We start from the raw sequence: 24,309 nt of genomic DNA, 5'->3' as shown, positions 1-24,309 counted from the left end.
TATATAATAATCAATTAAACATAACAGTGAAATATAATATATATCAAATAAGCATAACAGCAAATATAATATCACTCAATTGGTCAAAGTGCAATAATAAAGCATAATAGAAACAGTGTCTACAGTCTTTCCATGTATCTACTCCAGCATAGAAGCAATATCAGAGTCCAAATTGGAGTGCAAGTCATCACATTTTCTGAGCCATAAAAAGCTGACGCGTAATCCGGATGCCTGATGCCGCGTTTCGAATAATTCTTATTCAAGCATGGCTGTAAATGGGACCCAGTCTCAAAAGCTGGCATATACTAAGCCAGAATGGTCAGTCAAGGAGGAATAAGGGTCCTTATGTTCTTCAGGGCTGTGAAGAAACTGGTTCCACAGGTGCAGCTTCTCTGTGACACGGTGAAGAGTTGGTAGGGGAAAGTGCCTCTGTGGAGTGCTGCCCTTTTGCATGGCTTGTAAAAACCGAGAGGCCTTGTCCGCATGGCATATGGCAATGTTGCCCGTGATCTTTGAGCCTTATCTTCCTTTCCAGCATAGTCAGTCACAACTTGTTTCTCTTCCAGTGCCTGCCCCCATTGTCAAAGCTGGTAAGAAAAAGAAGGTGAGTTCTTGAGCTTTGGACGTTTCCTGTGTCGGGAGGGAAATTGCTGCAGGCCATTCTCGGCAGAAGCAACGCACTAAGCCAGGTCTCAGGGGCAGTCAAAATCTCAGACACCCTGCCCTGCCCTGGACAGCCCAGGGAAGCCCAATCTTGTCAGATCTCAGAAGCTAAGCAGGGCTGACCCTGGCAAACACTTGAAAGGGCGACCTCCAAGGAATACCAGGGCTCGGGACTCAGAGGCAGGCAATCAAGCCACCTCTCTGAAACATCAAGACCCCACTAGGGGTCGCCAGAAGTCACCATGACTTCCAGGCATGAAACCACATACACATAAAACCCACAAAAAGGGGGGGGGGAATATCTCAGACAGCCGAAGCTGTTGCAGAACTTCGCAAAGTGTAAGTGCTGCCTATCTCTGGGCTGCCTATCTCTGGACACCAGTTTGGTGTAGTGGTTAAGTGCGCGGACTCTAATCTGGGAGAACCGGGTTTGATTCCCCACTCCTCCACCTGCACCTGGCTGGATGACCTTGGACAAGCCATAGTTCTGGCACAGCTGTTCTTGAAAAAGAGCAGTTTCTGTCAAGAGCTCTCTCAGGCCCACCTACCTCACAGGGTATCTGTTGTGGGGAGGGGAAGAGAAAGGAGTTTGTAAGCCGCTCTGAGACACCTTTGGGTAGTGAAGGGCGGGGTATAAATCCAATCTCTTCTCTTCTTCTTTAGGCAGTGTCTGCCTGAGCAAGCAGAGTGGTGCTTGGCACCTCTTATTGCCAGGCACCTTTTTCCTCAGGCTTAAAAAAAAATGCTTATATTATATTACATAATAATACATAAAATAAGAGAAAAAAAGAAGGGCATTTATAACAATTTTATTAGACTCTCTGGGTCCTTATAGTTGTCATGATGACCTTGAGACGGTTGAGCTTATAAAGGTTTTGTCAGTCATGGGCATTGAGGGGGGGAGTTTTTGTGGTGGTCTAGCAGTGATGCTGTTACATGCTCCTTTCTTACCAAAGAGCTTTCTAAGCAAGTTACAAGATGGAGGAATGCATTCATTAACATCAGGGCTATTTTTGGGCAGGAACGCACAGGAACGGAGTTCCGGCTGGCTTCAGAGTTGGCCACGGCCACTACAGCCAAAACCTCTGCGTGCCTGGCTACAAAACCTCTGCGTGCCTGGCCTCCCCATGCCTTCCCTGGCCTGTCCAAGGGCCGGCTTGCCCAGGCTCCCTGCAGCCACAGGGTGCCGGGGAAAGCCAAGGGGAGGCATGGGGTGTGGCCTAATATGCTAAGGAGCTGTGCTGTCAGGGGTGTGGCCTAGTATGCTAATGAGTTTCTGCTGTTGGGTGTGGCTTATTATGCTAATGAGTTCCTGCTGGGCTTTTTCTACAAAAAAAGCCAACATGATTATGTTTTCACCAGTCTGTGGTGGTGGAATGGTTTTTCTGGCTAGACAGCCAAGAAGCCGCACTCTTCTGGCTCCATTAGATGATGAGCTCCAGGAGCCACTTGCAGTCCTTTCAGCAGGCTTCTGGATACACTCTGTTAAGCAGCTGTGATGTGGTGGCTCTGGAGTGTGGGACTAGGACCAGAGAGACCCAGGTTCCAATCCCTGCTGGCCTTCAGCCAGTTTGTTCTCTCATCATAACCTACAGCACGAGGATACTGTGAGGATAAAATGGAGGAGAGAACTGTATGTGCTTCCCTGAACTTTTTAGGGGAAGGGTAGAGGATAAATGTGTGCTGACCTGTATGGTACTGGCATGGATTGTCTGTTGGCTGCCATTTGCTCTCTCGGTTATCTTTAGGGAGGGAACTTGTTTGCTGCCTTGAATCAGGAGCAGAGCGAGGAAGAAGAAGAAGAAGAAGATGACCCACCAAAGCCTATCAAACCGGACAAGAATAAGATCAACAAGGTGAGGTGCGCTGCAGCATCTGGCAAGCAGCGGTTTAGAGCAATGAATGTGGATGGGGAGCTTGCAGAGGGGTGGGGTGGGCGCAGGTGCTACAAGAAGAGTATTTTTTGTACATGTCATAGTTTAGAAATCTTTGGGTATAAGAGCAGAGGTATTACATACGCACAGTGCTAAATCTCTGCTTCCATTTTGAAAACAGGAAGGTTCTAGCCCGTGTGGCTGCAGATACAGACTTGGATCCTATGAATGTGTTCTGTGTGTGCTGGGTAGCTTCCATTGTGGAGCACACTTCTATCGGTGCAAGATCAGTAGCTTACAGTGAGCCCTTGCAGAGACAGAAGCACTCATGCAAATGGAAGCATACTCTGTGGTGGAGGCTCTCTGCCATGTTCGGAACTCATTCAGTTAAAAACGTTTGTGCTTTTTGTCTAGTAAAATATTTGAAGGTGGAGGGAGCGGTGTGTGTGGGGGGGCTCAACAGCAAGGGAGTGGATTAAATAGAAGGCCCAGAAGGAGGTACAGCATATGTCTATGTGCCACTGTCAGGTTCTATAGTCAGTTCACACCACGCAGCGCTTCATAAGAAGCAGGGGTCATTTCCTGCAGGAGCACACAGGAGCAGAGCTCCGGCAGTAAAGAGCCCAGGGGGCGGGCACATGCAACAAGCCCCACCCCCTGCACATTCCTCCCCCCCAATAGCTAGCAATGCAGAACAGTCCAGTGGAGCCTGAGCGGTGGGTGTTGCCTTCTGACACACTTCTGGTGATGTCAGGGGGTGTGGCATACGCTAATGAGTTATGCTAATGAGCTCCTGCACCTCTTTTTCTACGAAATGACCCCTGATAAGAAGTATTCTGTTTATTGGTAGTACATAACTATGATCCATGTACGTTCTTTGTTAGGAATGGCCTAAAGCAGCAGGGTACCTAAAGATATGGTAGTTTCAAAACACCCCCCGTAACAAGCAAAAGCCAATAAGCATAGCGTAATTGTCCTGCGCGCGCAAGAGGAAATTAAGCAGGAGAAGGTGAGCCGTTCGTTCCCAGCGGGTCGGGAGCAGCTGGGAATCAAGGTCGAAAAACACATAGATAACAAGCCAGACTGGAGTCATCGTTTGAGAAGCAGGAGGGAGGTAGAGCACCCACACACACACGCGCACAATCTGCAGACTATGGCAGTGTTAACTGACATCCACTTGCTGGGGGACAAAATCATGGGGAAAGGCATGCCTGGCTTGTGGATTTCTCAGAAACGTGGCTGTCTGATCTTAGGAACGGGATGCTGGACTAGATGGACCAATGGTCTGATGCAGGGCAGCTTCTCTCCCATTCTCATGGGATGGAATTTTCAGTGTTCTTTAGGTCATCGTTAATTCTCTTTGACAAGCAAGCAAATTATGCAAAGGGAGCTAAAACAGAAAACATTCAGGCCAGACATCAGCAAGAGGCCTCGCTGCCAGGTGCTGGTAGGAAGCCAACCCCCCCTCATGATTGTGGCCTTAGTTAGGGAACAAATAATTGTGTAAGCCACTCAGAGACCCCTTGGGGTTCGAGCGGGACACAAGCCGAAAGCATAAATAAATAAATAAAACACAGAAACCTTCGCAATTTGTCATTAAAATTGCATTTCCTTGGCACGGAGTGTGAGAATAGTGGGGGAAAGCCTGTCTGCAGGGCTGGAAGGAATATTCCTAATATCAGCCCTTAGGTTCCAGCCCTTCCCAAACACTAATGTTTCTGAGTTGCTAGTTGGCTGCTGCACATTTGTAGACCCCAAATGGCTACAGACTTTCCTAGCTCTGGACAATAGGCCTTTGTGCCACAGGCATTGTGGAGCTGACCCCTGAAGAGGTGAAGGGAAAGAAAACTGGGCTGCTTTTCTAGCATTTTTTTTAATGGTCAGAAATGGGGGGGGGGAGAATATCACTCAACCCTGTCTCCATTTCTTTAGGCAGCTTCTGATGATGAAGAAGAGAAAAAGGCAAACAAAAAGGAGCCGAAGGGCAACCAGAAGGTTAGTGTTTGTGGCATTACGTGAAGCAATTCCTGGTCATACCTAAGGTGAAGCAAAGAATTATAGGTACATCATTTGGTCTAGCCCCCTGGACATAACCCACTTCTCCCTGAAGGCTTCAAGTGGTTCACACCACCTAAGGAATCTCAAGTCAAGTCAAGTCAAGTTTGCTTTCTGGCCCTTAAAAAGAAGAAGCTTATACCTTAGATAGTGATCTGATGACAAATTAGAGTTGTATTGGTGCGTTTCAATGATATGTTGTGTTGTTCCTGTATTTGTTTAAAGGGTTTTTTTAATATATATATAAAAGTACATAGTAAATATATTCGACGCATGTATTTACTATGTACTTATGTATTTATTGTGTATTTTATTGTTATTCTTGGAAACGTTCTATTGGCTGGTCGTTTGACCGTACTAATAAACTTGACTTGACTTGACCTAAGGAATCTGTTAACATTGTCAGTCGAAAATGGAACAAATAAACCTTACAGATGTTAAATGTCATCACTGATACCAGCTTCGGATAGCAGCCAGAGCTTAGGGACAGATGTTTTGCTGTCTTATACCAAATCATAACGTTGGTTTGTCAAGGACAGTATTGTCTACTCTGGCTGGCAGAGTATCTCACACAAAGGTCTTTCTACTAGCAGATTAGGGGTATGCAAAAAAAAAAAATCTCAGTATTTTTTGTTTTGGGTCTATCGGACCCAAAACATTTTCGGGGTTCCTGAAAAAACCCGGATCCCAATACCAGTAAAGTATTCAAAACCAGGATTTTTCAGAAATTCCGAATTTTTTCAGGTCCGAAAAACACTGAGGGGGGAAAAGAGCAATGGTAAAGACGCTAAAAACAGTTGAGAGACGGCTCAGCTGGGGCTCTCTTGGGCAGGCCCTTTAACCCGGACTGCCCAACAGAGCTTGCCCAGGAGCCAGTCTTGTGGGGAGAGTTCTCCCTGCAGGCTCTGTTCGGCAGCCTGGTTTTGCCAATAATTCCTAAATATTTCTGGGATTTTTTTCAGGGATTTTTTTTTTTTTGGTTCTCCTAAAAATCCTGAATATATTTGGGAAGCCAAAATGTACCCTAAAAGGTGTTTTTTGGGTATATTTTTGGTTTGGGTAAACCCAAATGCACACCCTTATAGCAGATCTTTTTAAGTAGATACTGTCCTAGGGTGTTTGTTTGTTTGACTTCTATACTGCCCGCCCCCCGAAGGGCTCAGGACTGTGTACATCACAGTTAAAACATACAATAAATTAATTACAAGCATCAACAGTTAACCGCTTGGCGTGAAAAAGTGTGGGAACAATTTGTGATGGCAAAAATCTTTGTTTGTTTGACTTCTATACTGCCCGCCCCCCCGAAGGGCTCAGGACTGTGTACATCACAGTTAAAACATACAATAAATTAATTACAAGCATCAACAGTTAACCACTTGGCGTGAAAAAGTGTGGGAACAATTTGTGATGGCAAAAATCTCAGATAAAGTACATAGAGCACAAACATCTCAGTCTAACAATTCCAAATTTGAATCAACCTGGTTTCCAATATTCTCGTATCTCACCACACATGATATACTTCCTGCAAACCCACATTATCATAAATGGTTATTATTGTTCCCTAGTGGGAAAAGACAATATTCGTAATCCTTACTCCTCTACCTCTACAGACTAATGACCTTGGGTATTATAGAAGATCTCTTTGTTGAAATGTTAAGCTAACTCTGACTTAGCTTTTATATGTTATTAAATTGCACTTCTGTGTTTATGTATCTCTGTTGATGGCAACAGTATGGCATTAATTGTTTTGTTAAAATAAATTTTAAAAAATTAAACTAAATAAAACAGTTTAAAACAGCAGCCTATTTACGATGGCAGAACATCTCTGTTTTACATGCCCTGCAGAACTGGACTAGGTCCTGCAGGGTGCAGATAGCTCTCCAGGCAGAGAGTTCCACCAGGCAGGAGCCAGGGCTGAAAAGGCCCTGGTTCTAGTTTGAAAGGCATGTGATGCAGCCCTTTTGCTGAATCAAAGCAGGCCCAGGGTCTGGTGAGCACCTGGATGGGAGGCCTGCTGGGAGCTTCCCGTACATTCTAGAAGAAAGGCAGAATAGACATGTAATAAATTTCTAGGTTCAGGTTCCACAGAAGACCCACTGCCGGTCAGAGCTGATCATACTGGGCTAGAATGGCCACAGGAGGGAAGAGCACATGCTCAGTGATGGGACAGGGTCTCAGTTGAATCCATGTCACTCGCAGTTGAAGGAGCTCCAGTAACAGGAGGTGGAGACGCCCGGAGAGACCCTGCAAGTAGACAGCACTGTGGCCAAGCAGACCTTTGTCCTAGGGTTGCCAGCCTCCAGGTGGGGCCTAGGGATCGCCCGCTTTTACAACTGATCCCCAGCTGACAGAGACCAGCTCCCCTGGAGAAAACGGCTGCTTTGAAGGGGGGACTCTATGGCATTGCACCATGCTGAGGCCCCTCCCCTCCCGAGACCCCACCCTCTCCTGGATCCACCCCCAAAGTCTCCAGGTATTTTTCAACCCAGACCTGACAACCCTACTTTGTCCTGATTGTGTATAAAGTGGATTTTTAAAATCCTGCTTTAACCTCCACGCGGCAGAGGCCTGCCCAGATAGAAAGGACTGAATAATGCTTTAAAAAAAAAAGATGATCAGGCAAGTATAAGGCAGTTCCAGAAACCTATAGCAATTGCTGAGGATGCCCATCCATGGTGGTCCACCTTCATGCACCCACATCTACTGAGGGTACTCTTAATATTATTGTGACAGGAGTTCTAAGTGGTATACCTTAGGAGAATGAGGTCCTTGTAGTACAACGGTCTCCAAAGTCAGTACTTAATTTCTAGTGAAAAAGGTGCCAGAGTTTGAAAGCATTGCTGGTTTTCAAGCAAGTAGACGGTACTGTCCTTGGTAGACCCATGGTCTGACTCAGTAGAAGACTGCATCATGTGTTCATGGATTCTGCCCCCACACTTCCTTGAAAGCCTCCGATACAAGAGATACTTTCTGAGATATTTCTAGAAGGGTTTCCTAATGCTAGTTTACTGGGAAAAGGAAAAGATACAGTGAGCATTCCCGGCTTTCCTTGTGTGTGTTTTCTAGCAGCAAGAAGAGGAGGATGAGGAGGACATAAAGAGGAAGAGCAAAAAAAATGAGAAGAACAAAGGAAAACAGCAGGTGTGGTTTCTGGGTTTTGTTATTCAGATTGACTTCTAACTCTTCACTCGCTTTCCTCCTATTCATCGCTGTTACTTTAAGAACATACATAAGAACATAAGAGAAGCCAATGTTGGATCAGGCCAATGGCCCATCTAGTCCAACACTCTGTCACACAGTGGCCAAAAATACCAGGTGCCATCAGGAGGTCCAGCAGTGGGGCCAGGACATTAGAAGCCCTCCCACTATTACCCCCCACCCAAGCACAAGAATACAGTGCATCACTTGCCCCCGGCTGAGAGTTCCTATCTATACCTTGTGGCTAATAGCCACTGATGGACCTCTGTTCCATATGTTTATCTAATTCCCTCTTGAAACTGTCCATGCTTATAGCCGCCGCCACCGCCGCCTCCTGTGGCAGTGAATTCCATGTGTTAATCACTCTTTGGGTGAAGAAGTACTTACTTTATCTGTTCTAACCCGACTGCTCAGCAATTTCATTGAGTGCCCATGAGTTCTTGTATTGTGAGAAAAGAAAAAAAATTACTTCTTTCTCTACCTGCTCTATCCCATGCTCTATCAATCGATCTACCTACTCTATCGCTCGATCATGTCACCCCTCAACCGTCGTTTCTCCAAGCTAAAGAGCCCCAAGCCCTTTAACCTTTCTTCATAGGGGAAGTGTTCCAACCCTTTTATCATTCTAGTTGCCCTTTTCTGCACTTTTTCCAAGGCTATAATATCCTTTTTGAGGTGTGGTGACCAGAACTGTACACAGTACTCCATATGAGGTCACACCATCAATTTATACAGGGGCATTATGATATTGGCTGATTTGTTCTCAGTTCCCTTCCTAATAATCCCGAGCATAACGCTGGCCTTTTTTTATTGCAGTTGTACATTGTCTCAACATTTTCAGTGAGTTATCTACTATGACTCTAAGATCTCGTGGTCAATCTCTGCCAGTTCGGACCCCATCAACGTGTATTTATAGTTAGGATTTTTGGCTCCAATGTGCACTACTTTGCACTTGGCCACATTGAACCCCATTTGCCATGTTGACGCCCACTCCCCAATCCTCGACAGATCCCTTTGGAGTGCCTCACAATTCTCCCTGGTTCTCACCACCCTGAACAACTTCGTGTCATCTGCAAATTTAGCCACTTCACTGCTTACTCCCAACTCCAAATCTTTAATAAACAAGTTAAAAAGCACCAGACCCAGTACTGGTGCCTGCGGTACCCCACTGCTTACCACCCTCCACTGAGAAAATGTCCCATTTATACTCACTCTCTGTTTCCTATTAATTAGCCAGTTTTTGATCCACAAAAGGACTTGTCCTTTTATCCCGTGACTGTTGAGCTTACTTAGGAGCCTTTGATGAGGGACTTTTATGACAGACTGACATTGTTCTGAGAGATACTTAAGATGTGGTGGTAACGTGGGTGATTCTGTGTTCCTGAACACAATCTTTCCACAGCAGACTGCACCCCTGAACCTTGTTAGCTCTTACTCCTCAGCTCTCACACGCCAGTTTTTTTTGAACTCTGAATAAAAGTGCTTTTGAGTCCCCATTGTGGGGAAAAAGTGAGATATAAAATAAATAAAGAAATGCAATAAATAAACGAATGCCGAATGCATGCATACACCTCTCTTGCTATGTAATTTCCTTATGTTCACTCATCATTGTGGGGGTGAGGTTTTTCAATGGAGCTGAAACATTTCAGGAGGGATTTAAGCTGTAGAGGAAACAAGGGGAATTGGCAGGTAGGCTGAGCAGGCTTGTTAATAGGAGTCAGGAGTGGATGAGTCGAGAGCCACACAAAGGTCCACCCGTGATCACACCCGTGATCATGGAGAAGTGGCTACATAGACAAAAGACGTGGACGCACAAGAGTCCCCACCCCCTAGACCTTTGGAGAGAACTTCCTGCTTGAGGGGGAAATGTGTGGAAATTGTCCCCTTTGTTTGTGTCAGACTTTCCCTGAAGTGTGAGTGGAGGGTGTACTGTTGTGGAGTTCTTTCAGTCCTTCGATCTTGTTGTGTTCACTGCCCCTGCCCCATCTTCTTGTGCGTTTCAGGGCTGCATGCCCAAGGTGAAGGGGAGATACCTGCTCCATGAAATCCTTCCATTTGCAGTTCAAAGGATCCAGCTCTAGCTTTCCACCCTCTGTTGACAGTTGTGAGGAGAGGGCCACTTCCTAGTGGCAGAAGGAAAGAAAACATGGGGAACTTTTGGCTGAAAACTTGAGATACAGATTTTTTAAAAAACCTTGGATTTTTAAGATGTCATTTGTGTTCAAGGCCTTGGAGAGGAGACACCCCTTTCTTTTCCCTCCATGGTCAATTTATTGGTGTGTTGCTGTTTGGTTCTGACTGTGTCTTTTTGTACATCTCTTTTTTTTTCTTGTCCCTCTGCTATCTAAGAGAGGAGGCTCTGCCTTTGCCATCTTGGCTGAAAGTGACAATGAGGAAGAGGTGGAGGAAGAAGAGGAAGACGGTGAAGAAGCGAAGATGCCCAAGGGCAAATCGAAGGTAGATACAAAGGGGCCTCTAGGAAATGCAGGCCTGTAAGAGTGTTGTGATCAGATGATGAGTAGATAGACAGGCAAAAAAGCTCACTGGGTTTTGTGTCAGATGGGCAAAATGGCTCCTTCATCTAGGACGTGTGCAGTATAATTGGGTCTCCCATTTGTTTCCCTGGGAGCCACATTTATGTTTTGTCTGGGCATCAGATTGCCAAGCTGAGCAGCTCTTCTTGAGCCACCACCTGTTCTTCCTCTGTTCCCAAGGCTAGCAAGGAGGAGGGAGATGGCACTGTAATGGCGACCTTTCTGCATTTCTCTGCCCTATTCACAGCTTTCTGTTCTTTCAGACAGTAACAAAAGAGGCTGTTCAACCTGACGAAGCTAGGGAAAAGGCCAAAGGGAAGAAGGATCTGCCTTCCAAGGTATGGGAACCTGAAGATGAGGCCAAAATCTGGCCTGCAGGGGGGGGGGCAGTGCTGGAGGCAGAGGCTGTGTGGAGCATAGGTAAGGTGTGCCATCTGCTGCAGAGTGTCTCACTGCTGCTAGCATCAGGCACACCTGAGGGGGAAGAAGCTGGTGCTGCCTTTTCTGTCATCCCATGGGGCCAACTCTTCAGATAGGGAAATGTTAAGTAGCACTAGGGAGGGACAGGAAAGGGTGTTTCTGTAAGAACAAAAAGGAGAGGAAAGCATTTCTTCCAAAGATTTTTATGGTATTGCTGTTCTTGTAAAATTGGGACAATGAACTGCAAGGCCGTCTTCTTTCCTTTTTTTTAATGAGCTCCTGTGTTCGTAGCTACCTACCACCTTTAACGTATCCTGAAAAGTTTACCCAAAGTGTTAGGAACTCCGAATTAAATAGTTTGTATAAAGGTAAAGGTGAAGGTTCCCTTGCTCGAAAGCCAGTCAGGTCCGACTCTAGGGTTGCGGTGCTCATCTCAGTTTCCAAGGCAAAGAGCCAGCGCTGTCTGAAGACGTTTCCGTGGTCACGTGGCCGGCATGACTAAACACCAAGGCGCACGGAACGCTGTTACCTTCCCCTCTGAAGTGGTCCCTATTTATCTACTTGCAATTTCTTGTTTTCAAACTGCTAGGTTGGCAGGAGCTGGAACTAGAGATGGGAGCCCACTCCGTCATGCGGCACACTCGGGTCTCGAACTGCTGAACTACCGGCCTTCCACAGCCTGCAGTTCAGCGTCTTAACCACTTGAGCCACCGCAGCTCCTAAATAGTTTGTATAGCCATTGACATAATTGGTCAGTGCTGTTGTGCAGCATCCTTTTTGGGTGTATTGCAGACACAGCTCAGATTGGGGAACCGGATGAGGAAAAGAATAGCTTTGCCTGTTGTGAGGAAATAATTGAGACAGGGTGGTGCTTACAGTTTCCATTTTTTTAAAAAAAATACCTTTCTGGTGGAAACAAATCTTTACGAGCTGTCCCCAGCCCCCTTTGTTTCAATAGGATTCCCATTAATTTTTGTAAGACAAAATCTAATTTTCTTTCTCCTTCTTCTGTGGCATTCCCAACGGTCTCCTGTCACCCTTGCTGACGAGCTCCAAACCTGCTTAGCTTTGCTACTGTGACTGCACGTGTTCTTCCCAGTCACTTTCTCCAGCCAGCCTTCTTGTGTGCGTTTGATTTATTTGGGTTTTTAGTGGGGGAGGTCAACCACAAATTGAGAACCATCTGACGAAGATGGACATTTACATTTTTAAAACATTTCTATCCAGCCTTATTGCCTCGACTCAAGGTATACATGTTTGGAAAGCAATGGCCCCTGATGAGGAATCATTAATTCTTTCCAAAATCCACTTGTGGCCCTAGTTTTTAATGATATATTCTAAATCACAGAATTCTTCTACAAAAATCCCTCAGTCCTGCTTCTTGCGTTTGCTACCCGAGACTGAAAGTTGCTCAGACTCAGGGATTCTCCAGAAGGCAGGAATCCTGCCACTCACCTATGTCTTGGTGAGGCTGGGCAACAGGCTGTCTGAGGTAATCGCTTTTTAATGTTTTTTTTTCCTGGTTTGTTTGGTTCCACAGAACAAGTTCGCTGCTCTGGACGCAGAGGAAATGGATGGGGAAGAGGGTGACAGCTACGGTGACGAAGACGAGGAGGAGTCTAAACAGAGCAGCAAGGCAGTAAGGAACCCTTGCCCTGTGTCTCGAGCCCTGGCTTAGTTCGAACCCAGCAGCAGTTGTTTAACTTAGCCCTGTTCATACAGCCTCTGACTATGTGCAGTGGGGCTTGGGAATGAACCTCAGTGGGCATACCATCCAGGGCTCTTTTTGTAGCAGGTACGCATTTGCATATTAAGTGACACACCCCTAATGTACCCAATCCTCCAAGAGCTTACAGTAGCTCCTGTAAGAAGAGCTCTGTAAGCTCTTGGAGGATTGGCTACATTAGGGGTGTGTGGCCTAATATGCAAAGGAGTTCCTGCTACAAAAAGAGCCCGCCATCCTCTACCGTGTGCTCTTACTCTGCCTATGTCTTCCATCTACCGTAATGAGGCATGCTTGCAAGTGAATGTATGTACACACAGTGTTGGTTCACACAAAATACTGTACAAGCGGGGACCCTAACGCTTGTTTCTGCATCCTACTGCTTAAAACGCGTTCTTACTTTTGGTGTACCCTGACCCAAATGACCTCTGTGCCATGAAATCCCCGTCTACCTCCTGTAGGACGTAGTGTGGACTAGCTGAGCGATGGGGAGGTAATCTGGTCCCTTCTCAGCCTGTGACCTACTCAGGATAGTTATCCTCGCAACTATATTGTTCCTTGGTGAGCTGGAGCAGTACACGTGGAGGCAATAGATGGCTTAGACTGAGCCGATGGAAACTGAATCCGACAAAGACGGAGGTCCTGTGCCTGAGTCGGAGCGGGTCGGGGGTAGGGATCCCAGTACTGATCTTTGATGGGGCACCGTTGGTGCCAGCACCGAGGGTCGGGAGTTTGGGAGTGCTCCTGGATGCCACCTTAATAATGGAGGCCCAGGTAGCAGCCACTGCCAAGGCAGCCTTTACCCTCTTCGGTTGATCAGGCAGTTGGTTCCCTTCCTCGAACGCAATGATCTGGCAACAGTAATCCATGCTATGGTCACCTCGAGATTGGACTACCACAATGCTCTCTACATGGGGCTGCCCTTGTCCCAAATCCAGAAGCTGCAGCTGGTGCAAAATGCAGCAGCCAGGCTGTTGATGGGTCTCTCTATACGAGAGCACATCCGGCCTGTGCTGAAGGCATTGGACTGGCTGCCAATAGCATACCGGATTTGCTTCAAGGTGCTGTTTTTGACCTTTAAAGACCTATATGGTTGGGGGCCTGCCTACCCGAGGGACTGCCTTTCCCCATATGCCCCCCAGAGAGCACTGAGGTCAGGGTCGCAGAACCGTCTGACCCTCCCTGGTCAGAAAGACGCCAGATTGGCCTCTACCAGGGCCAGGGCCTTCTCAGTGGCGGCTCCACACTGGTGGAATGAGCTCCCGGAAGACATCAGGGCCTGTAAAACAAAGCTCTTCCACCAGGCCTTAGATTAGGAGCCTCCACTAATGAACTATTAAAAACTGAATTTCTTTGGCCCTCATGTTAATGGCATTAAACTACTAAGGATACTGGCTCAGCAATCGCCATCTGCACTTAACTGTACTTTGTATGTACATTGTTTGTTATGTTGGATTTTATAATATTGCATTCATGCATCCATGTTTTATCGTATTTTAACTTGTTGTACGCCGCCATGAGCCTGTCTATACAGGATGGGCGGGATATAAATAAAAAATCATAATAAATAAATAAATTTTCAGTCCTCCTAATAGGCATTCTGTACATATTCCACAGAGTTGAACCCTGTGGACCATCTTCTACCATCTGAGGCAGGCCCGGCAGTTGGCCCCCTTCCTCAGCCGCGACGACCTAGCTACAGTGATCCATGCGACGGTCACCTCAAGGCTGGACTACTGTAACGCTCTCTACATGGGGCTGCCTTTGTCGTTGATCCGGAAGCGGCAGCTGGTGCAGAATGCGGCAGCCAGGTTGTTGTTGGGCCTCCCTAAATGGGAGCACATCCGACCTGGGCTGAAGGCGCTGCACTGGCTGCCAATAGCGTACCGGATCCGCTTCAAAGTGCTGGTACTCACCTATAAAGCCCTATATGGCCAGGGTCCGACCTACCTGAGGGACCGCCTTTCCCCGCATATACCCCCAAGAGCACTTCGGTCGGGGACCCAGAGCCGGTTGGTGGTTCCGGGCCCCCGGGAGGTTAAACTTGCATTGACCAGGGCTAGATCCTTTTCAGTGGCGGCCCCTACCTGGTGGAATGAGCTCCCGGATGAGATCAGGGCCCTGCGGGACCTTGCGCAGTTCCGCAAGGCCTGCAAGACGGAGCTCTTCCACCAGGCTTTCATGTAGGGGCCGCCGCTACCACCACCAACAACAACGGTGGATATTCCAACAGGATTGGATCACCCTGGGATGTACAGCTTACCCCGCGTGACATTAACATCTACTGGAGAGTGGCACCCCAACGGGACTGACTGAAGATCAGAGACACCATCTTTACTAAAGACCATCTTGTTATGAAGCACTTATTTATTTATTGTCATGCATAAGTGATGCTATGTTTTTATTGTTTTATGAATTTTATGTATGGGCTGTAGCCCTTTGGAAGCCGCCCTGAGCCCGCTTGCGGGGAGGGCGGGGTAAAAATGCTTAAATAAAATAAATAAATAAAATAAATAAAAGTAGGAGAATGGGCAGGAGGCTTGCTCTGATGATATCTGCCCCTAGGGATAATTTCCAAGTAGCAAGTGCTTTTGAGTTTCCTGCCTGACACCAGTTTCTAACACATATTTGGTTGTAAATACTGTAGCAGTCGGAGGAGGAGGAGGAGGACGGGGAGAAGAAGGAAGACGATCCCTATGCGCACCTCAGCAAAAAGGAAAAGAAGAAACTCAAGAAGCAGGTTAGCTTTATACTGGAGGGGAAGGCTGTGTCGGATGGAGCACATGCACATATTCACTTGTTCAAGAATAGGCCTCAGAGCAGAAGCTGACTTCTCACTTGAGAAATTATTCCCTGTTTGTTGGTCATATCCTAGAATTGCTGTTAGGCAGCTGAAACACACTCTCTCTTTTTTTTTGGGTGGGTCGGAGGGCAGTTTTCATGGGGAAAGCTGATAGAACTACTTCAGTATAATCTACTAACGTAGACGTTTAAATATTTATAGTTTATAGGCTGCGATGCTTACCTATGTGTAGACGAAAATATTGCCGTTTTTAATTTACAGTAACAATATTTATGTTTTGAGTTTTGAGTCATGCCACTTTGTTCACTTGTTTGTGTTATATTTAAATATACATGAACAAAACTGAAGGTATATTAAGGAGCATGGAGCCTGTCGGGGGGTTGGTGGGGGGGGGTGTGTGAGAGAGAGAGACCACCCTCAGTCCTGAACATATTTATTAAAAGACACTTCCTGGCTCAGTAAAATGTTGAGGACAATTGAGTGAATCATAGGCAATGGCACTCTTCGGGCTTTTAAAAATTGTGTGGAAGGTCTGAGGAGCAAAAAAAGTGAGCGAAAAAGTGACCAAAGAGCCTCCCAAGTTGAGAGGAAGTGTTGAGAGAGAAGCTGTGCCAGCCTGGCAAGAACACTCTTCAGTAAAAGGGTCGCCCTTGTGGAATCACAGAATAAGATTTCGGCAAAGGGTCGCCCTAGTGGAATGATGCCTGGGAAGAACCAGCTTTCAGGCTGTACAGAGGTGGTTGGTAATGGGTGATGAAGAAGAGGCAACGGGGTCACATTGCCTGGTGTTTCACGACTGGGACTCTCCTTTCTCCATCAGATGGAGTTTGAGCGGCAGGTGGCATCCTTGAAAGCAGCCAGTGCAGCAGAGAATGACTTCTCGGTGTCGCAAGCAGAAGTGTCCTCCCGGCAGGCCATGCTGGAAAATGCCTCTGACATCAAGGTACCACCATCACCACCCTGACTTTTCCTTCCTTCCTTCCTTCCTTCCTTCCTTCCTTCCTTCCTTCCTTCCTTCCTTCCTTCCTTCCTTCCTGTTGCTCTTTACTACATTGCGTTTGTAATGCAAGAGGATTCCTAGGCATAGGACATAGCTCAGTGCTGACTACACCCTTCTGATGTGTGCAGGGCATCACGGCCCACCCTAGAGGTGCACAAGAAGAAGTAGTGATGATGTTGTGGGGGGTGGGGGGTAAAGTCGGTGATTTCTTGCACGCCACTTCGTCCTCCTTCCCTAACAGTCCTGAGCCTTTGCGTGTTGTATCTTTTGGCCACTAGCGGATTTTGATATGTAACTTCTGGCTTTATTACAGGAGGGCGAGTGACCTTTCTGTGTCCTTGCTGTGCATAAGGAGAAAGTGGTGTGTGCCCTCATCTGATCAAGGAAAGGCAAAGATTGAGCCTTTTGGCAGAGAGATGAGGGCAATGCTCCCTCTAAGCTGTGGAGTTTTGTGAGCAAAAATTCTACTTTGTGAGCTGCTGGCATTAAAGTTGTGAGCGAGCGATTTGGCTTCTGCCTAAATTGGTTTGCTCTGGAGCCATCCTCCCTGAGCTAAGACAAAAATCTGTGAGCTGGAGGCTAAAAAACTGTGAGCTAGCTCGCCCTAACTCAGCTTAGAGGGAACGCTGGATGAGGGACTAGTAGGGTTGCCAGCACGGCTTTTTTTATAGAAAAAGCCCAGTAGGAACTCATTAGCATAACAGGCCACACCCGACAGCAGAAACTTATTAACATATTAGGCCACACTCCTGACAGCCACACCCACCTTTTGCTTCTTATTCTGTTTACCTTGTTTGTTGTCAAAATCCAGGGCCTTTTTTTGTAGCAGGAACTCCTTTGCATGTTAGGCCACACACCCCTAATGTAGCCAATCCTAATGAGTTTCTGCTGTTGGGTGTGGCCTATTATGCTAATGAGTTCCTGTTGGGGATGTCGTTTGCCTCCGTGCAGTGAAACGTTTTACCTGCCCACTTTCACCCATTAAGTCTCTGTTAAACGGGTGGGGCTTTCCCCCCCAGGCCTGTTGTCAACCCTGTGTACCAGTAAAAAACAACAACAGAGGATTGCTGGGAACGGGGCATAGCGGCTGCTAAGCAGAGTGGATGTTTTTACACGATCCCATGGGGAAAAGACTGGGTTTGTCAAGTCTCCTATTTTGTATATTGTACATTCCCCGAATCAAGCCCGAACTCTCCCTGGAGGCTAAAAGGACTAAACTGAGGCTGTCATACTTTGGTCACATTACGGGGAGACAAGAGTCACTGGAAAAGACAATAATGCTTGCGTTGCAAGCTGTGGCTGGTTGGCTCAGGTTGAGTCGACTGAAGCTAAACCCGGCGAAGACAGAGGTCCTGGGCCGGGTTGGTCTGGGGTTGGGGCTCCCTCCCGATCTTCGACAGGGTGCCTTTGGTACCAGCGCTGAGGGTTAGGAGTTTGGGGGTGCTCCTGGACTCCTCTCTAACAGTGGAGGCCCAGGTAGCAGCCACTGTCAAGTCAGCCTTTTACCATCTGCGGTTGGCACGGCAGTTGGCTCCCTACCTTGACCGCGATGACTTGGCCACGGTGATCCACGCGACAGTCACCTCGAGGCTAGACTACTGTAACACTCTCTACATGGGGCTGCCTTTGTCACAGATCCGGAAGCTGCAGCTGGTGCAGAATGCAGCAGCCAGGCTGTTGATGGGTCTCTCTAGGCGGGACCACATCCAGCCTGTGCTGAAGGCACTGCACTGGCTGCCAATAGCGTACTGAGTCCGCTTCAAAGTGCTGGTTCTTACCTATAAAGCCCTACATGACCAGGGTCCAGCTTACCTAAGGGACCGCCTTTCCCCATATGTTCCCCCAAGGGCAAAACAACTTTTGTCTGTACCAGCACCCAGAGAGGTTAAATATGCTGTTACAAGGGCCAGGGCTTTTTCGGTGGTGGCTCCTATCTAGTGGAATGAGCTCCCGGAGGAGACCAGGGCCTTGTGGGACCTGATGCAATTCCGCAGGACGGAGCTCTTCCGCCAGGCTTTTGAGTAGGAGCCGCCACTGTCGCTATACCACCACTGCGTTGCCATTGGCAACGTGAACTGGCCTGGGAACAGAGAACCGACGTGGGAAGACTGATTAAGAATGAGACAGTAGTATCACCACCTGAAACATTGTATCAGAGCCCCTGCCTTGGATGTACTATGTGATCACTGATTTTTTATGTAACTTGAAATTTGATTGTTTTATTGATGTTACTGTTTGTATGGGATTGCCTCTTGTTAGCCGCCCTGAGCCCACAGTGGAAGGGCGGGATATAAGTCTAATGAATAAATAAATCAATGCTGGGAAAAGTTGAAGGCGGCAGGAAAAGAGGAAGAACCAACATGAGATGGATTGGCTCAGTCAAGGAAATCGCAGCCCTCGGCTTGCAAGAGCTCAGCAAGGCTGTTAATGAGAGAATACTTTAGAGGTCATTAATTCAGAGGGTTGCCAAAAGTGTCTTGACAACACACACACACGCACACACTCCCCGAACAAGACTGCGAGCTAATTGGCTGCTTAGTTCCAGTTAAAACATATGGAGCATAACACAGTTATCAGTAAGCAGCCCACGCACATTTTGCACTACAGAATTATACCTGCCTGCAAAGAAAGGAGAGCAGCTATGAAACTGATGGGTTTCTGTTTTTGGCTGTCTGAACCCCTGCAAGGACACCAGGCCAGATGACTGGGGCCCCAGGCCGTGACCAGCACCCCAAACTCTTCACTGGGCTAAAAGCCCGGAACTGCCTGGAACAAAGGCTGACAGTGATCACTGGGCGAAAGCAAAAGTTCCTGCATTCGCTAGAAAGTAAATATGTCTGCTGTTCCATAAACATTCATCATTTGCCACAGTAATACACAATAACTGTATTTATAATACTTAGGCTCATAGAATCATAGAGTTGGGTCTCCAGCCAAACTGGCCTGGAGAAAAACTGCTTCCTGACCCCAAAGTGATGATCAGCATTTCTCTGAGTGTGTAAGAAAGAGCCACAGAAACTAAGCACTTGAGCTTGGTTGTCCTGTTTTTTTGTCTTGGTGCATACAAGCAATTAAATTCTAGAGGTGGAGTTCAGTTTTGAGAGAGAAGTGTACAATTCAACATGTTCATATTAATTTTTAAATTTAAACTCTTGGTTTTTAAGAGACACTTAATATAAAGCTGATTTTTTTTAAAAAAAAAAATTGGATTTAAATAAATTGATTTTCTTTTAGCCCTCTCTCCTGCCCAGAGAATGAGTAGAGATGGGTCATACCATCCATCCCCTAACATCATCCCCTACCTTTCCATTACAGCTGGAGAAATTTAGTATCTCGGCTCATGGCAAAGAGTTATTCGTTAATGCCGATCTGTACATTGTGGCTGGGCGCCGATATGGCCTTGTGGGGCCTAATGGGTAAGTATATGAATACCTCAGCCATCTTGTTTGCTTACGTTATCTCGTGAGGGAACCATGTGAGAAGACGCTACATTGCAGGGGATCTTTTTTGGGGGGGGGAATGAGACAGGGCTGACTGTCATTTATTGTATTAACATATTTGTTGTAATTCGGGAGAGGGGCGGCAGTGTGGTTACTCTGGTGACCCTTTCCTTTTACACAGGCACAATAGTTATCTTTCTCCCCCCCTGTCTTCTTCAGGAAAGGCAAAACCACCTTGCTGAAACATATTGCCAACAGGGCTCTGAGCATCCCTCCCAACATTGATGTACTGCTCTGTGAACAAGGTACAGGGGTTGTGGGGGGGGTGTCTTCCTTTGTTGGTCTCCACAGGAAAGATGCACAGGAATTTGCAGGTGCAGCCTCCAGCAGCGTTCCCTCTAAGCTAGGCGCGCGAGCGGCTGCTCATTAACACAGGAAGCCCTGTTCAGCAGCAATCCAGAGGTGCGCGGGGACTTGCACTGCCCATTGTCTGTTTTAAGACTACAGCAGTTATATTGTGCTCAGGATGTGAACTGCTCCGCTCAGTGGGGGGGGAAATTAGCGGGAACATTGGCCTCCAGAATTCCATCTGGGCAGGAACTTGGAGGGAGGAGTTAGACATACAAATAGCAGCAATAGCACTGTGCACAGCCATGAACACATACATCTGCCTTACACTGAATTAGACCATGAGTCCATCAAAGTCAGTATTGTCTACTCAGACTGGCAGCAGCTCTTCAGGGTCTCAGGCGGAGGTCTTTCGCATCACCTCCTGCCGGGTCCTTCTAACTGGAGATTCTGGGGATTGAACCTGGGAACTTCTGCATGCCAAGCAGATGCTCCACCACTGAGTCACAGGCCCTCTTCACTGTAGAAAACAGCCTCTCTTAATAACAGCTTCAGAACTGGGGGGGGGAGGGATTAGAGTAATGTTTTTACATTTATTTACCCTGAATACAATATCAGTGCAGTGTGTTGGGAAAGTGACTTTGGGGATTCTTTGATTTTTTTTCTGTGTTGCCTTGAGTTGGAGGAGACGAGGCAGGATATAGAAATGTTTTAAATTTTAAGAAAATCTGGAGTGCTGAGCAGGCGGAAGACCCAACCTGACCAAGCAAGCAGCGTAAAGCCGTGGTTTGTAGGGAAGTTCCAGAAGTTCTTCCGTGTAGAGTTCCAGACCACCCTGGAGTTAGGCCTACAAGGCAGAGGTCTTGTGCGGTCCTTCACCGTGGTTTCCTTCACCTTTGCAGAGGTGGTTGCGGATGAGACCCCTGCGGTGCAAGCCGTCCTGAAGGCCGACACCAAGCGGTTACGGCTGCTGGAGGAAGAGAAGAAGCTTCAGGCGCTGCTGGAGAAAGGCGACGATACTGCCGGGGAGCGGCTGGAGAAGGTAGTCGTGTGAACAGTTGGCATCATTGCATGGAGTATAGCATACGATTAGGTGAATTTCTGCATGGGGAGTTCACAGTGTTGGGATGAGCTCACGTCTGACAAACCCAAGGAGGATTTTGTATCAGCAAAGCCCTTTCTGTTTCCAGAGCAAACAGTAGCTCCTCCCCACGTGTAGCTAGCTTTGATGCAAAGTTAAGTTCCTCTGCCACGAAAGCTCATTACACGTTTCAGACGTTACTGTAACTTTGGCTTTTCTTGGTGCTGACTGAAGTTTGGGCTTAGATTGAACCTCCTTCCGTGTTTCTGACCATCGGTCCGGTTCCCTTGTCTATTTACTTTTACAATAAATATTTTTATCCCTCTTTTCTTCTCGCGCCTGTGAACCTAAGCCGCTTGCAAAATGGAAAAAAAATACACTTTAACCTCTATATATCCACACTCGAGACAATACAATTCAACATCTTCGGCTCAGCTCACAATAGAGGCAGAGGCTGCAAGCCACTGGCTAGGAACAGAGAGCTGTGGACATAGAACAAGATCGCAGCCTTCTACTTTAGGTTGGTTAGACTGGAATTTTATTGAAGAGATGCTGTGCTCTGCCTTTCACCTTCACTAGTTTGTAAGATGGCTTTACCAAATAAGAAATCTAAAATTAAAACAACCGGTGTGAGATAAAATTGGAAAATCTACGTTGAAAATAGAATCAATACTGTGGAGGCCAACAGCATGAAGGTTCTGACCCAAGTATAATCAGTGGTTTGGAGGCCACGTAGCTCTTTGGCTTGCCACCAGTAGGCTCTCCTGAGCACCATTTGCCACGGCACCAGAAAGCGGGCACCTTCCTTTGAAACTGAGTTGATTTTATCAGAGGTCGATTCGGGGGGGATCGCGGGGGATCGCAGTTCCCCCGGGTGAGGTACGGGGGGCAGGGCACACAATGAAGCCCCGCCCCCTGCTTCCGGCCGCCCTGCTTCCAGCCCTCATTTAGCCAGGAGGAGGCAGGAGAAGAGGGAGGGTAAGTTGCTTCCTCCCCGCCTCTCCCCACCCCTGCCTGCCTGGGGCCAGGGAGGGCCTTGGCGGGGCTTCCTCGCACTCCTGCCGGCCTTGCGGGTCTGGGCCCCTGATGTCAGGGGGTGTGGCATATGCTAATGAGTTATGCTAATGAGTTCCCCTAGCTCTTTTTCTACGAAATGACCCCTGGATTTTATCATTTAATACAGTCTCAAGATAAAACGCAAGAACATAAGAGAAGCCAATGTTGGATCAGGCCAATGGCCCATCCAGTCTAACACTCTGTGTCACACAGTGGCCAGAAATACCAGGTGCCATTAGGAGGTCCAGCAGTGGGGCCAGGACACTAGGAGCCCTCCCACTGTTGCCCCCCCCCCAAGCACCAAGAAGACAGAGCATCACTTGCCCCAGACAGAGAGTTCCTGTCTAACAGTTTTATTTTTAGAGCTCCACACGACTTGTCTATGATCGTATTAAGCTTATGCGAGGGGATAGGGTGCATGAGTCCGGATCTACACATACAGTTGATTGAGGTTGTGGAATGATTATTTATTTCATTTACACCCCGCTTTTCTCCCCAACGGGGGACTGGCTTTCATTCTTTCCCTCTCTTCCATGTTATCCCCACGACAACTCTGCAAAGTAGGTTAGGCTGAGAGAGGCAACCTGAAGGGCGGAATGACAGACATTAAGCTCAAAGGACAAGCCCTCTGTAGCAACCTTAATAGCCCAGGCCAGCCCGATCTCATCAGAGCTGGCAAGCTAAGCTACTTGGATGGGAAACCACCAAGAAAAGACTGGAATTAGCCCTGACCTGGTTAGTCCAGGCAAGGTGATCTCGTGAGATCTCGGAAGCTAAGCAGGGTTGACTCTGGCAAGTACTTGGATGGGAGACCTCCTTGGAATACCAGCAGTCGGGAGGACTTTACTCAGCCACCTCACTGAATATCCTCCAGGCCCCCAGTAGGGGTCAGTCACCAGGGGTCGCTGTGACTTCCAGGTGCACTCATACACACACTCTCTCACACACACATGTATGAAAAGTACAAAAAAATGTGATTTTATCATGTATGTTTTAAATTGTTAGCCGCCTTGGCGCCCCTTGTAAGGGCAGAAAGGCAGGATAGACATTTTGTAAGTAAATAAATGAATGGTGTCGGAAATCCCCTCTCCCCGCCGTACTCGGCTGGTAACATCTGTCTGCTCCACAATCTGTCCCTTTGTTGGTTTCCCCTCACAGCCTGCCTCTTCTCCCACCCCCAGGTCTATGAAGAATTACGGGCTACGGGAGCGGCTGCAGCTGAGGCCAAAGCTCGGAGAATCCTGGCTGGTTTGGGCTTTAACCCAGAAATGCAGAACCGGCAAACCAAGAAGTTCTCAGGGGGCTGGCGCATGAGGGTGTCCCTGGCCAGGTAACCACTTGGGGTAGAGGTGGGGGGAACAGTAGATGGTTCTTGTCCTGACCTGGATAGCTCAGGCTAGTCGGATCTCAGTAGCTAAGCAGGGTAGGCTCTGGTCAGCATTCGGATGGGAGATCACCGAGGAAGTCCAGGGACGCTACACAGAGGCAGGCAATGGCAAAACCACCTCTGTCCTTCTCTTGCCTTGAAAACCCTACAGCAGGGGTCCTCAAACTACGGCCTGGGGGCCACATGCGGCCCGCCGAAAACATTTATCCGGCCCGCCAGGTGTTTTTGTCACTGTCCTGTCCATATGCTGCCCAGCACAAGGGGCCCTGGCGAGCGGTAGGGGTGCCATTCCCCTCGGCGCGGCGCCGCTTCCACTTTCCAGGGCCGCAAAAGTTTGCTTTTCTCTCCAACCGCTGGGGACCTGCCAGAGGGCCAGGAGCGCCGACAGCCAGGCCGGCACGCCCGCTCTCCCTTCCCAGGGCTTGGGCGAAGGTTCCCAGTGCCAGGTGAAGGTTCTGCCCCTTTCCCCTGAAACTGTCCACGGGCTAAGGAAGAGAGACGCGAGGCTCTGCCGGCGGCAACTCCAGGCTGCGCCGCTGGCTTGGGAGAAAGTCCGTCACTTCCCCTGAATACAGGCCTGGGATCGGGGTGTCAGACCACCACCACCACCTGCACTTCCATGCCACATCCACACAATCACGCCGTGCCTGGAATAAATCCCCCGACGTGGGTTTCCTGCATGCATACCGGCCATGTGTGCATTGCAACCATGTGTGAATGAGATTCG

At 47.9% G+C, this 24,309-nt stretch overlaps 1 protein-coding gene across 1 annotated transcript in view; it reads left to right on the top strand.

Moving 5' to 3' along the window:
* Positions 1-24,309, top strand: part of ABCF1 (ATP binding cassette subfamily F member 1) — a 49,181-nt gene that overhangs the window by 7,788 nt on the left and 17,084 nt on the right. The window contains exons 6-18 of the mRNA XM_015412843.1: positions 567-604; positions 2,412-2,519; positions 4,470-4,532; positions 7,659-7,733; positions 10,140-10,247; positions 10,588-10,662; positions 12,285-12,383; positions 15,115-15,207; positions 16,091-16,213; positions 19,586-19,686; positions 19,930-20,015; positions 20,961-21,100; positions 23,377-23,525. Coding sequence (XP_015268329.1) covers positions 567-604; positions 2,412-2,519; positions 4,470-4,532; positions 7,659-7,733; positions 10,140-10,247; positions 10,588-10,662; positions 12,285-12,383; positions 15,115-15,207; positions 16,091-16,213; positions 19,586-19,686; positions 19,930-20,015; positions 20,961-21,100; positions 23,377-23,525 — 1,258 coding nt within the window. The remainder of the gene's footprint in view (positions 1-566; positions 605-2,411; positions 2,520-4,469; positions 4,533-7,658; positions 7,734-10,139; positions 10,248-10,587; positions 10,663-12,284; positions 12,384-15,114; positions 15,208-16,090; positions 16,214-19,585; positions 19,687-19,929; positions 20,016-20,960; positions 21,101-23,376; positions 23,526-24,309) is intronic.

This window comes from Gekko japonicus, unplaced genomic scaffold (genome assembly GCF_001447785.1).
Source record: "Gekko japonicus isolate JY-2015 unplaced genomic scaffold, Gekko_japonicus_V1.1 scaffold1199, whole genome shotgun sequence".
NCBI lineage: Eukaryota > Metazoa > Chordata > Lepidosauria > Squamata > Gekkonidae > Gekko > Gekko japonicus.
This window is presented reverse-complemented; position numbering and strand designations above follow the sequence as displayed.